Below are 15,191 nucleotides of genomic sequence, written 5' to 3'. Positions count from 1 at the left end.
ATATACAAGTGGTGTTCAATGTTTCCAGTCTTTTGTGAAAGTATTTCAGGCTATGAGTAAACTGGAAAGGGTTGGTGACAGGAAGGGCATCCAGCTATAAAAAATTCCTGGATGGGATATTGCATTTCTTTTCCTTTTATGCAAACTGTCCCATTTAGCCCAAACAGCCTGTACATGTACAATCCCTCTAACAGGTTTCTATCCTGAGGCTGCGGTGAAAGACACTTGTCCGAGGTACTACATAGTAGAGGTGAACCTGGAACCTCATGACTGCCAAATGAACTTTTAAACCATTCAGCCATGCTTGCATCCATGAACAATACAGTTATACATACATATTCAATCACAAAACCATACACAAAATTTTCATCAACATAATTATTTTACATCTAATTTTCTATATTAGCATAGGCTGGAAACAAGATTACTCCAGTACAGCATCTTTCCACTTTAGCACTTTGCTGTCTACTTTGTTAGGTTCAGCATTCTGAGATGAGACTTCATCACACTTCTTACACCTTTTGCAGGTCTTCTACTAAAATTTCTTGACACTTCCTCCATCTGTCATTAATCATCATTTTAACTGCTACTTTCCCATGTTTGCACAGGTCAAACAAGACTTCATTGAAGCAGATTATTTTAAGGCTGTTTGCTTTTTCTGTTGCCAACACTCACTTGTTTCCAAGCAAAAATTGAATACCAAAAGCCCAGATCTGCTCTCGTGAAAGATTTTAAATAAATGCACACATATCAAGACAAGGGTAATTCACAGTCAGTCATAGACACACACATACATACATACAGTGAGCCAACCAGCTGGCAATGTCCATGCAGTGAGTGCAAATACCAAGCCACATGGTTTTGAAGTAAATTTCTAAACTACACAGGCATGACTGCTTATTTGATGCTATTTTAATCATTAAAAAAATTATTTAATAAAAAAGATTTTGAAAAGTTAGAACTCACGTTTCCTTATGACATACAAATTTATTCAAATTAAATCAGTTTTGCTTGTGCCACTACCAGTTTCCTCAGACTCTGGTTATATTTAACCCTTCGTTAGTCAGATGGGGTGTGTTGTCACTCTAAATTGTTTTAAATGCTTGTAATTTCTACTTGGCAAATTATTTTTTTTGCTCCCTTCCTCTACTCTTCTGATTCAGTGAGACTGTGCTGCAGGTGGTGTGGTGCAGTCATAGCTCAGTTTTTTTTTTTGAGAAAAAAAAAAACCGTTTCTATTATTGAATCAATGTGTTTCACCTACAATAAACACCATCTGCTTATGTAACAAATTTTTAGTCATTTTTATTTCAATGAATAATTATATCTTTAGTTCAAGTTTTGATTTAATGCATACTGTAATGGAGATTGCCTGTTATGTTATTTTTTTAACATTAATGTTCATCATAGATATTAACAAATTCCACAAAATGGTGTATTCTGTGGGTATTTTCAAAATAAATGTAATCTGAATGTAAGATATTTTTGTTTTTCCTTAATTTTATAATTTATTTTATTGTATTGTTTTATATTAATATCAATCAGCTACAAGGCTTTCAAACTTCTCAGCAGAGATTGCAGATATATCCTGAATAAACAAAATGAGTATATTTTACATAATACTAAAACTATAAACATTTTTGTATTGTGGTGTGTACACATCCCATGTGACTAACCATGTTTGGAAAGGTCAGGTGACTAATGAAAGGTTAATAAAATGCTTGTACAGCAGCTATTCCTTTTAAATATCTCACCCTATGCTCTATGCTGGATGGTTACAGACAGAAAGGCTGGATTGGTAAATGGTAGAAATTGGAAAGAAACAAAGTGGAGCTGAACTGAAAATGAAAACATCAAACTTACTTTGTCTTGTTGTTCAATAGAAAGTGCACTGTGTAAAGGAAGTATAATCCAAGACTTAGTTTGCTGTGCATAAACTTGAGCCACATCAACAAGACTCATAATCTCAGTCATGCCACTGAGAAAGATTAGGAGATCTCCTCGCTCTGAATGTGGAAACTGTGACACAGAATACAGAGTAAAGATTATTAGAACAAGATGATGGGAATGAGTTACAGAGAGGCAAAGGACTTATGACTAACAGGATCTTATGCTCAACAGAGAAACAATGCACCTGGGAAAAGAAGCATGTTTAAAGGTCTTGACAGGAGGTATTAGAGCAGAAAGTTCATCTGAGCATTGATGATGATCATGGAAATACTTATAGAAAACACACAATGAAGATACATTTTGATGATGAATCAAAGACTATGACTTAGAAAGAAGGAGATCCACCATGTAAACAATGATCCACCTACGAGGAATCCCATGAAAACACAACCAGTTTTGACTGATATGAGCTTGAAATGATATAAATTAAATTCTCTAAATTTTGATGTGTGTTTAGTATCTGATACCACCAGAACATTAAGTAGAGATACAAAAATAATTTCTAAATAATATCAATTCTACCTTGTGGTCAATGGTTTGCATAACACGAAGGTACGGAGCACAGTCCATTTTGGAAGACTGTTTATCCAATGTGTCAATTGGTATGGGGTGATATTCCAACTGAATTGGAAACAGACATCCTGGTACCTAGTAAGGAAATCGAGAAAATCTTTTTATAAAACCCCAAAATATTAACTTATACATTTAAATTTGTAAAACATCAATAATTTAAATAACTTAAGGGCAATAATGAAACAGTCCAAACTAAGAAGTTGTTTATATATATATACATAAACAACAATCTCTGTCCCTCTATTATACTCTAATCTCTCAACTGGCACGCAGTCACTTCCTTCAATCCCACTTCCTCTCTCAACTAAGAGAGGGAGTGCAAACAATTTGGCAACCCCGCTGGGAGCTGGCACCATGTAAAAAGCACCTACCATGTGAAAAGCACCTGCACCAGTGCAACATAAAAAACACTTGTACTAGTGCCATGTAAAGAGCACCTGAACTGGTGCCGCATAAAAAACACCCAATACACTCTGTAAAATGGTTGGCATCAGGAAGAGCATCCAGTCATAGACACCTTACCAAAACAGACATGGAATAAATGCAAAAAAATATTTAAAAAATGAAAACTAAGAAATCAAAATTAGGTTACCATAGAAATAATATAATATTACCTTGACAACAGGAGCATTGTCAAAATATGAACTGAAAAGCCCAATGTTGATTGTCGCTGACATAAGCACAACCTTAAGATCTTTGCGCTGAGTCAGCAAACATTTAAGCATACCAAGTAGAAAGTCTGTAAAAATATGGCGTTCATGAACCTGCAAGAAAGAGAAGAAAATGGTTAAAATTAGAAATTTTAAAAAATTTCTTGAAATTTGCTACAAGACCAATTTTTTTGTGTAATGGTTTAATGAATTAACTCCAGTTTATTATAGATACTTAGTTTATTAGGCCCAGTAGGATGAAAGATTAATAAAGTTTCAGCAAAATTTCAGATTTGAACCTGAGAAGAATGATGTTAAATACAGTAATGTCATCGCCGTCATTGCCGTTGGCATCATCATCATCATCGTTTTCATGTCAACTTTTCCATGCTTGCATGGGTTGGATGAATTTGCTGAGGTAGATTTTCTATGGCTGGATGCCCTTCCTATCATCAACTCTCCAAGTAAGATAACATTTCCCCATGATCAGACATGCTCTCACAGAATATTGGAAATAGGGACACCGCTTGCAAGATGGTGGCACTTGATTACAATTATCATGTCATGTCAAGGGGACAGTAACACACACTTTCATCATCATCATCTACATACATACATACAATAGGCTTCTTTCAGTTTCTATCAACAAAATCCACTCACAAGGCTTTGGTCAGCCCAGAGCTATAGTAGAGAACACTTACCCAAGATGCTTTGTGGTGACACTGAACCTGGAGCCATGTGGTTGTGAGGCAAACATTTTACCTCACAGCTACATCTGTGCTTAATGTATTTTTCCTAAACTCTATAAACCTTACATTTCTGTATTCCTTCTGAATTAATTGAAAATATCAAAATTTGAATGACCACTTTCTGGAGACAGATTAAGTTATAACCATTACACCTGCATACAAAGGCATCAGATTTTATGTACAGTATAGATAACCAGTTATTGTATAACATGTTATAGCTTATCATTGTGTTATTTGTAATTTAGTTATTACTTGAGAGTAGTGTTTCTCAACCATTTTGTTACCAATGGACTCCTTTGATTGCTATTTTACTCAGATGGATCCTTTAAACCATTCACTGTTTAAAAAATCATATTATATTTTTATAATTAAATGTTATTAGGAATTGTATTAAAAAATTGTTTAGATATTTTATGCGTTGTAGAAGTATGATGAATTTATTGCAGATAAATTTTAACAAAATCTTATATGGACCCCAGTTGAGATGCTTTACAGTCAAAACTGGGTACATTTCCTTTCAGTTTGGAAACTATGATCTCCTGAATCTTTTATTGTTTGGTCAACATTGACTGAGCAAACCTACATTTTTAAATGAAGAGAAATAAAGACTCACCTCATCCAACAAAATGACATCATACATAGAAAGGTAGATATCAGATGACATCTGTCTCAACAGAAGACCTGTAAATATAAGTTAATCAGGTGCACTAAAACTTGTTGGCAAAGATTAAAAAAAGGAGACAGTAAGCAGGCATTTGGAATTTTTGAAGCATGCAATGTTCTGACAGCTAGCAACCAACACAGGTAATTTATTCCATGCTTTGGCAATTCTGAGAAGGCAAAAATATTCAGAATATGACAGGACTGGATTACACCAGATCAATCTTTACTAGATATACTAGATTCAGAATATACCATTATTAGTGACTAATTAGTTCTGGGTATAACTTCAAAATGCATCAGGTAGTGGATTTGGGAGTTCCAGGGTTTTGAAGAGTGTGGAACCATCTCTTGGCTATTATTATTCCCAGGTCTACTCTGACGTGGAGTAGCAGAACCTGTCAGGGTTTCAGCTATGGATTAAATAGTATGTAACCACCTGAGTCAGGGTGTGTCAAAATCATGGGATGCAGCATGGTGGATGTTAACTATTTCAGTAGATGAATGTATTAAAACAATGGCAAATATTACTAGATGCTGAGTAGATGAACAGAAAGCAAATTGTCAATGGCCAGGATCAACCATTTCAGTAAGCGAACAACTGGTATTGTCAAGAGTCATGTTGTGAATAGATGAGATATTTCAGCAAGCAAAAAAACTAATAGGACTAAAATCCAGGCTATACATTCATGCCTCATTGCACGATCAGGACATCTAGTGTGGAAGAGTTACATTAGTCTGGACAAGTCACCTGATCTGGACGGATGATCAATGGGTTGTATGGTATCCATTCTAATCCATGGCAACAGTTACTCTTGTAAGGAGAGTGGATAGCAGAAATTAATAAATTATTATATTCTATTAAAAAAAATTATGATATGAAATTTTTTGTTTCTAAAGAATCATGTCTTTCATGTACATAACTTACCTTCTGTGAGAAAGAGAATTTTTGTGTCATGCCTTTTTGTTTTTTCAAATCTAATCTGTAAAGATTTTGGAATAGAAATTTAAAAAATGCAAAAAAAAAGAAGCAAAGGCAATTTCATTAAGATCAAAGATTAAACATAATTAAATTAGAAAAATACAAAACTAAAACGAAGGTTAAAAAGTGATTAACAATATCTAGTATATGTATAATCTATGTAAAATAGTGATTTTCTGCTTTTGAGGAACTTACCTGATAGGCAACTTCAGACCCATTTTCATTCAAAGTTTCATAACTGACCCTTTTTGAAAGTGAAATACAAGCAATTCTACGGGGTTGAGTGCAGGCGATATTCTTATAGCCAGCTTCTAACAAATACTGGGGTACCTGCAAAGAAATGAATAAGATGCTATATGAGTACATCAAGGGCTGGGTGGTCAAGAGAACATTCCACTGATTTAAAGTTCTTGAGGTTGTAATTGTGGTTGTTTAGTCCAGATCAACTTTGATGGCGCAGACTGATGGTTTCAGTTATGACCACCCTGTCCTTTTCCCTGTGTGCAAGGAACTCAACATATTGTTTTTTAAGATGTTAAGATAAGAATTGAGGGGGATCTGGCTACTATCTCTAGCAGATTGAGTGACTACATAGAGGCTCTATTGTAAATCTGAACTTTTGAGGACAAATACTGGAGTGTGAGCATGGATGTGTGTTAAAAGGTTCACTTTGCAACTACATGGTTTGGAGTTCAACCCCAGTGCATGGCATCTTGGGCAAGAGACTTCTACCACAGTCTCTGGTCAAATAAATCCTTGTGAGTGAGACTGTGTAGGTGGAAACAGTTTGGAAATCTACAGAAGGTTCCATTCTTATTTTTGGGTGATAGATTTGTAGAGAGGGCACTACAGATTTAATATCAGTTTAAACATCACCTAATGGCCCTTGGTTACCTTTGGCAAAGTCTAATCTGTTGCAAGCATTCAGACTAGAATCTGACTGAGGATAAATTTATTCTCTTCCTTCTGCAAGTCTTGAAGGACTTGAAAAAGCTACTATAGTCCCAGGCCAACCAAAGCCTTGAGAGTGGATTTGGAAGATGGAAACTGAAAAAATATGTGTATGTGTGTGTGTGTGTGTGTGTGCATGCGTATGCTTGTGTCGCAAAGTAGTGACCCTTAATTCCAGTTCTGTGGAAAACCTGTTTGGTCAAGGAAAAATATTACCTAACTATGAAACAAGTGAAAGTTGGTGACAGCTGGAGTAGCATTGGTCATAAGTGGACTACAGCAGAGTTGACTTCAGACTAAACAACAACAAAAACACCACCAACACCATCTCCTCCTCTCTGACAATGTGAAACAAAAAGTAAAATATTATAGAATTGTTTAACTCACTTGAGTAGACTTTCCACATCCTGTGTCCCCAGCAACAAGCACAACCTGGTTATCCCTGACTTGGTTAATTATGTTCTGCTTGTACTTCCATATTGGTAAGTTCTGTTTGTCTCGTTGTAACTTCTTCAATCTAGAAAACTAATACCACAAGGAAGTGGAGTACACTTAAGAGGAATATATTTAACTTCAGAGTGAATTTTTTTAAAGGATTATAGATGGCACAGTAAAATTTACATGATAATAGGAAATCATAGTAGATGCTAAGAAATATAGACATAGTAGATTCTAAATAAGGGATATATTTTCAATCAATTGTTATATAAAGAATTTAAATTTGGGGTGATGGTGGTGGTTTGATATTGGTTTACACTAAATGTGTGGCTCTGTGATAAGAAGCTTGCTTCCCAACCACACGGTTCTGGGTTCAGTCCTACTGCATGGTACCCTGTTCAAGTGTCTTCTACTATAGCTTCAGGCTGACCAAAGCCTTGTGAGTGGATTTGGTAGACAGAAACTGAAAGAAGCTTGTCGTGTGTATATATATATATATATACACATACACACACACAAAGGTCATAGAGTTAAACTAGGCAATGGATTAAGTCTACCACCAAAATAGACCACAACAGGATTTGAACTCAGAACATAAAGTCTTCCAACAAATATTACAAGAAATTTGGTTTGATGACCTTACATTTCCACCAATCCAATGCCCTGAATTGGTACTTTTTTAATTAACTTCTAAAGGATGAAAATCTAAGCTGTCCTTGCAAAATTTGAACTCAGAACAAATACCATGAAGCATTGTGTGCAACGTCCTGCCAATTTGCTGTTAATGACTCTTCCTATATTAGTAGGGATATTTACCATTGTCTGCCACTCACATGTTAATATCTAATCTAAACCATCAAAGTGGCAAGCTGGCTGAATTATTAACACCCTGGGCAAAATCCTTAGCAGCATTACATCTTTACATTCTGAGTTCAAATTCTGCTATGGTCAACTTTGCCTTTCATCCTTTTGGGGTCAATAAAATATGTAACAGTTGAGCACTGGGGCCAGTGTAATTGACTTAAACCCCTCCCCAAAACTGCTGACCTTGTGCTAAAATCTGAAACATATTAAATCTAATTCTCTAAATTTGTAATAGTTTTTACTTGCCCCCAAATAAAATGCTTAAAATGACCAAATTATTATGTAAAAGTGGGGAAAGCCAAATAACTAAATAATAAAGACTTGGTGAAGACTTACTTTTTGTTTTTGTACAAAGTCAAGGTAATGAAGTATAATATTTTTGAATTCCAGAACAAGTTCTTCTGTAAAAGATTCTTTGAAATCTTCATCTAAAAACCAAAAAGTGTGAATCACATATATTTAAAATATATTATTGTTAGAGCAGTTTTTTTTTTTGGATTATTAACCTTTATATTCTTTGATTGATACAATATCTTTTTATCATCTATCAGAAAGAAAAACAATTTTACCCCACAAAATATAATAGTACTTCAAAAAATTCTAATAGAAGCTATTAGGGAAGATAGCATAAACAAATTCAAAGACCCAATTTTCAGCCATGAACTACAGCTAATGGTAAGAGGAGGTAGGGAGGCAACTTTTTTGTAAGATTATGTAATCACAGTGTAGTAGATAAAGAACATTATTATCTTAGTTTAGAAATAAAGGTTCCTAGAGAGGAAGTCAGTCTGATACTTTGTATACATCGGGAATAAAATAAAATTAAAAAAAAAGACACTGAATGACAATAGGATATCAAATGTATATTTAAATATAAAACATTTTCCCATCTCTGAAAGGGGAAATTGATAGTTTGATAAATTAGAATTTTATTAATAACACTTCATCTCAGATATTTAGACATTTTGTGCTTATAATTAGACACTGCTGTGATTTGTTTATAAATAAAATAAAAAGGAAAAAATAGCTTTAATTACCTGGTAATCGTTTTTTGGTAAGAAAATCTGTTAAGTTTCTGTTGTTGAAATCCAAATTAATTTTGTAGCTTTTCTTGTAGACAGATGGGATCTTTAAATGTTCACTAACAGATTCAGGTGGTCTCTCTGTAAAACACAAATTGGGATTATTGTTAACATGTTTAAGTGGATAGTAGTGATGGAGATGTTGTGATAGTGTTGTTCTTATTGTTGACTGTGCTCCAAGACAGTCCTGATACAGCAGAGCAGTGATACAAAGTATTCCAGCCTGTGACCATTCTTTTCTTTTTGTATACCTAAAACTGAATTATCCTATGTGTCCTTCCATTTTATTTAAGAAAATAAAGTGTTTTGATGGAGATTTGGCAACTATTCTTAGCAGGTGGATTGCCCATGTAGCTGGTGGAAATGATAGAACAATGTTAAATATCCTACAGTATTCGATATACTTCTTCAATGTTCTAAGACTAAATATCATCAGGAATGATTTTTGCCTCTTTCTGAGAGAGTACCAGTAATATAATGAGGTTAATTCAGTCAAGTACATCCTTGTGCTAGTTAAAATATATCAACAATAGGTTTCAGGGTGGTTGTTGTAGTTAAACTTTTTAATTTAGCATTCAGATTAGTTTTTAGTTAGTCATGCATTATTCTAATCAAATACTACAAGCATCGACTTTCATCTCTCCTGTACCATTGAATTAATATGTTACTATTGTTTAGCCTTAGATCAATCCTGATCAAGCAGACCTTTGATCAAAGGCATTACAACCATTATCAACCTTGTCCGTTTGTCCATGAGTTGAACAGTTTGACTGAGGTCTGGAGAGCCAGTGGCTGCATCAGGCTCCAATCTTATCTGGTAATGTTTCTACAGCTGGATGCCCATTCTTTCATTTTTTAAGATGATAGAGTGTAATATGAGGAAGATTCGGCTGCTAATTCTAGCAGTGTGAGTAACAATATTGAAATATTCTCTCAATGGTCCTGATAATTCTAGTAGGCATTGTCATTGGCTCAAAATTGCACCATTGATATACTACAGTTCATCCAATCCTATACCTACACTTGTATAACATTATTATTTCTGCTTTAGTCTAGTTACATAAATTAAATACTATGTTTAGCTGCAGCTCTTTGCGAAAAGGATCAAACGCACTATACAATTAATTAGTGTTTTGTTAATTTTTGTTGATGATTACTATTATTTGCTCAGTTCAGCTAGTTAAATCAAGTACTATGGATAGATGCAGCTCTTTGCTAAAGGAACCAGAATTATATAATTGTCATTTATCTTTTACTTGTTTTGGTCACTGGACTGTCACCATGCTAAGGTACCACCTTGAAGGTTTTAGTTGAGCAAGTCAATACCAGTACTTAGGTTTTTTTTTTTTTTTGTCTGGTACTTGTTCTGTTGGTCTCTGTTTTGCCAAACAGCAAAGTTACAAGTAGGTAAACAAACTAACACCAGTTGTCAAGTGATGAATGACAAACACAAAGACATGTGTGCACATGCACACACACATACTAGGCTTCTTTCAGTTTTTTTTTCTGTCAACCAAATCCATTCACAAAGCTTTGGTTAACCTAGGGCTGTAGTAGAAGACACTTGCTCAAAGTGCCATGTGGTGCAACGGAAAATAGAACCATGTAGTTTGGAAGCAGACTTCTTATTATATCTGTGCTTTTATTAACCAGTATTTTGTTAGTTTGTAGAGCTGTGTTTGAGTCAGCCAATGGCCCTGGACCATGTTAGCAGTGCTCAGATTACAGCAACATTCAATGAATTCTATCATCATTTTGGCAAAGTGGCTTCACAATGAACAAACAGTATTACTTGAAGAAAGATAGGAAATAAATGCAAGAATGTCTACTTCTATGAAGCACAAAACAAGCAATCAGTCCTCCAAATGTCTGTGGTGTCACAAAATAATGAAGGCTTATCACTAAATTTATAATCAGCTACCTCCATAGACCAGGCAGTGTTACTTTTAGCATGTGGTTTACCATTATTATCCATAGACTATACTGTGAAATTACTTGATCTGGGTTAGTAATAAGGTTAGGATTTAGGGTTAAGATTTAAGGTTAAGGTTTAGGGTTAGGTTTAGCAGTTTGGGTTATGTTTAGGTTTAGGATTAGTTTTTAGAGCTAGGTTTAGAATTTAGCGTTAGGGTTAGACTACATTCTAAAGTGTAAATGGCCAAGTAGATCAAATGCTAAAGTGACACTGACTAGGTTAAACTTTTTCACAGAGTTGACTGGGGTCAGCTGACAAAAATATTAACAGATATAAAACCAAACACAAATCAATCTTTTTGAGATTTTATTTTGTCCACATTTGTTTGTTTATAAAGGAAATAGTGAAATGGATTGGTGTCAGTAAAACCTGCTTATAGTCAAAATTTGAGGATATTAAGCAGAAAACAATTTATACACAAACCTGTTCTGGAAGGTTTTGCTGTCTTTTGTTGAAATAACAGGTATTTCTCAAGAAAAGACCAAAAATCTGAATATGAATGAGAATTTCTGAAATATAAAACCAGCATATTATCAACTTCCATATATGTATGTATGTATGTATGATGTGTGTATGTGTGTGTGTATGTATGTATGTATGTACGTACGTATGTACATACATATGTATGTACATATGTAATGTGTGTGTGTGTGTGTATGTGTGTATGTATGTATGTACGTATGTATGTGTGTGTGTGTGTATGTATGTGTATGTATGCATGTATGTGTGTGTATGTATGTATAAATGTGTGTATGTATATATAATGTATAGACATGTTTGTGTGTGTATAATTATATATATATCATCATCATCTTTTAACGTCCGTTACCCATGCTGGGATGGGTTGGACAGTTTGACCAGGGCTGGTAAGCTGAGGGGCTGCACTAGACTCCAGTCTTATTTTTATATATATATATATGTATGTATGTATGTATATATATATATGTGTGTGTGTGTGTGAGTGTATGTATGTATGTGTGTGTGTGTATATGCATATGTAGGCGTTGGTACAAACAGACACAGGTCACTTGTAGTGGAAACTGCAAACAATTGTTGTTTAAAGTTTTACGTTTCAAATCATTAAAGAACTTGTTTCATTTAGAAAACAGATAGCTAGGTTAGAAATATTTTAAAACATACATGCAATTTTAAAAAGTTTTTAAAGTTTTGATTTGGACTGGATGATACATGGTACAAGGGGAATAACTCGTATTCTTATGATCCATGTAACAAAAAAGTGTTTCGAATTTTGGCACAAGGCCAGCAATTTCGGGGTTGGAGGTAAGTTGATTACATCGACTCCAGTGCTCAATTGGTACTATTCTCAAAAGATGAATGGCAAAGTCAACCACGGCGGAATTTGAACTCAGAACGTAACGATGAATAAAATGCTGCTAAGTATTCTGCCTGCCATGCTAATGATTCTGCCAAATGTCATAATCATTAGCATGATACACACACACACACACACACACATATATATATATATAATATATATATATATATATATATATATATATATATATATATATATACATACACATGCAATATGTATGTCTGTATGGGTGTGTCACACACACACATAAGCTTCTTTCAGTTTCTGTCTACCAAATCCACTCACAAGGCCCAGAACTAAAGTAGAGGGCACTTGTCACATGTGCCTCACAGTGGGACAGAACCTGGAACAATGTGGTTGAAAATTAAATTTCTTACCACGTAACCACCACCTGTGCTTAAATACACACACACACACATGAGTAAGCACATAAAGGCAGAACAAGTGCTTGTGTTAGCCAGCTATATTGAAATATGCAATATCTTGATCTTATGTCACGGTTGATTTGACAAAAATAGCCTTGATTATTGAAATGGTGGCACTTTGGGAAGGCAATATGGTGTAAGCACTTGAAAGAAAGAGTCTGAAGTATGAAGGACCTAGGGAATGCGAGAAGCAGTGTATGGTGCTTGCAGTGGAAATGGGATGTTGTGAGTTATGAGGTGGATGAAAAAGAAGACAATGCAGGGAATGGATGTAACCAAGTGTGTACCTAGGCAATGAGACTAAATGCATATGAATAATAGACCAGCCAGAAATAGTTAAATCACCCTAAAATTACAACTAGCAGTTTTCGGAAAAGCATTCCTATAGAATAGAGTTAGAAATTATCTAGTATAATTCCTTCGGATATGTGTTTTAAGCATCACAGATTACAATTTGGCAAAAAATAATTTTCTTTTTGCAGGGAATTATTTTTTTTACCCCATCTTCATTCTTCACTGTAATTTCTCAATTCTGATTTTATTTTCCCGAAACTTGTTCAGATTTATGCTATAAAAGTTCAACACATATTTTTGAGGACATCTCAGATATTTAAAATAGAAATCTGAAATTTTTTTTAAAGAAAGTAAAAAGTAAAAAGGGTGGGAGCAAACTATTTTTTTATTTATTTATTTCAGCATCATAATCTACTATATTTAAAACATGCACATCCAAAGAAATTAGTTTTTGGTGCACAAGGTAGTTTCCGACTCTGTTCTATAGCAATGTCTCAAAAGTGATAATACATTGGATAAGCAATATTCTGAAAGTGGAAGGAGACGTATGGTCAATGCTGGAATGCTTCTGATCATAGACGTGCAAGATTGACCAGGCCTGACTTAAGGACAATCAATAACAACAAGCAGATATATGATCTCTGTATATTTATTTACTCCTAACCCCGTTTTATTGGTATTTGTAAACATTTATTGTTTAGTTATGTAAACTGATTAAGCTTCGTTTTATAAGTGTCAGCACACTCATACATAGAAATTACTTTCGAAACCACTGTTTCTAAGAAATTCTGAACAGCAAATTTTTGACTTCTAATTATTTCGTTTAAACATACCCCCAATGGACAACTATGCAATACCTCAAAAAATAAAAAGAAAAAAAAAGAGAGAAATCTTGGGTCTGCCAAACTAAAATTTTAAATGATTAACAAGAACACATATCTATAACGTAAATGAAATCATCACTCGTTTGGATGATTGATCTTTGCAGAATAATTTAAATTTAGAAGTCTATCGTTCGAACATTGGCGTTGTGTGCAGACTGGCATATTCGCTCTATATTTATTCCGCAAGTAATTCATGGAGGGTAAATATTTATAACATACATACTCTACCTTTTAATAACAGAGTCATCGGAAAAAAATATTTTATCTAGAGAATGGCGGTGTTTTTTAAAGTCTAAACACTGATAACGTGGCTGTTGGTAAGGTGTAACAGTGGGAGATCGATTATCACTAGTGGAACTGTGATGAAGGATTTTATCCCGGCTAGATTCCGATTTATAATGCGATGAAGTTGGGTCTGAATATCTTTTTTCTTGTTCGTCTTTGGACGAATGCCTATGTTTTGAATGATATTTCTTATGTTTGTCATCCTTGTGTGACTCTTTCATTCGGGCTTCATGTTTGTCTCGATCTTTCTTTTTATGTCTATGTTTTTTTGAATGCTTCTTCTTGTGCGAATCGAAAGATTCATCTGAGCTGGACATTTTCCTGCAATAAGTTTTATTACAGACAAGTGATTTCACATTTTATTTATGGAACTACAAATTGTTTTGATATACACCGTTTTACGGTAGGTATCGGCTGAATTTAGTCGCCCTGAAATATAATTCCGGTTTCAATATTTTCTTGATGTTTATCTTTGCTGCTGATTGAACAAGTCTATCGTCGAAGGCGTACAACCATGACTATACCATCTCTGTTTCAGATACAGTGCATCTAGAACAATCCTTCCTTTTATGAAATGTACAGTGTGTTTTGAGAGAAATTTGGCTGTTATTTCTTGGAAGAATGACAGCAACTAATTTTCATTGACTTATTTATATCTGTTGAAAAGAAAGAACGACGGAATTCTGCTTTTGAAGTTGACGTTATTGTTTGTCGCGAGCTAATAATATATATGTGTTTGCGGGAGACCATCACAGAGCGGTTGGTCGTGAAAAAGATGGATACTTTATCGTTTTTAGTCGAATGTAAGATCAGCTTGGCTACATGAATTATAACAAAAGCAAGCTCGCAAACGTTTAGCAACAAATTTTATAGATAGAAAAATTATGCATGTATCATACATAAATTATTACAGATTTATTGGTTATCAGAACAGTAAGTGGGAATAGCTTCATCGCGTTGGCTTAGCCATTTGCTATATGGAAAAGGGAAAAACGAAGGTATAAATACGCCGCCAAATGTTAAAGCACAGGGAAAGAGCCGTTAACTGCTTTTCTTAAATGTCAGCGGCGGTCTGCCGTGATTCAGGCGCTAG

The 15,191-nt window shown here is 34.5% G+C and overlaps 1 protein-coding gene across 2 annotated transcripts in view; it reads right to left on the bottom strand.

The window, feature by feature from the left end:
* LOC115228630 (probable ATP-dependent RNA helicase DHX34) overlaps positions 1–14,724 on the bottom strand; it is a 43,575-nt gene extending 28,851 nt beyond the window's left edge. The window contains exons 1-11 of one of the 2 annotated variants that reach the window (XM_029799180.2): positions 14,042–14,724; positions 11,298–11,383; positions 8,855–8,980; positions 8,154–8,245; positions 6,903–7,040; positions 5,760–5,894; positions 5,511–5,565; positions 4,536–4,603; positions 3,138–3,287; positions 2,473–2,598; positions 1,864–2,019 (exon numbers count right to left, since the gene is read on the bottom strand). In XM_029799180.2, the coding sequence (XP_029655040.1) occupies positions 1,864–2,019; positions 2,473–2,598; positions 3,138–3,287; positions 4,536–4,603; positions 5,511–5,565; positions 5,760–5,894; positions 6,903–7,040; positions 8,154–8,245; positions 8,855–8,980; positions 11,298–11,383; positions 14,042–14,415 (1,506 nt within the window). In that variant the 5' untranslated portion in view covers positions 14,416–14,724. The remainder of the gene's footprint in view (positions 1–1,863; positions 2,020–2,472; positions 2,599–3,137; positions 3,288–4,535; positions 4,604–5,510; positions 5,566–5,759; positions 5,895–6,902; positions 7,041–8,153; positions 8,246–8,854; positions 8,981–11,297; positions 11,384–14,041) is intronic. The other variant, XM_036498631.1, reaches the window with a different exon arrangement.
* Between the last annotated feature and the right edge of the window lie 467 nt (positions 14,725–15,191).

Source organism: Octopus sinensis, linkage group LG2 (assembly GCF_006345805.1).
Source record: "Octopus sinensis linkage group LG2, ASM634580v1, whole genome shotgun sequence".
NCBI lineage: Eukaryota > Metazoa > Mollusca > Cephalopoda > Octopoda > Octopodidae > Octopus > Octopus sinensis.
Note: the sequence above shows the minus strand (reverse complement) of the source record. Positions and strands in the feature narration are given on the sequence as shown.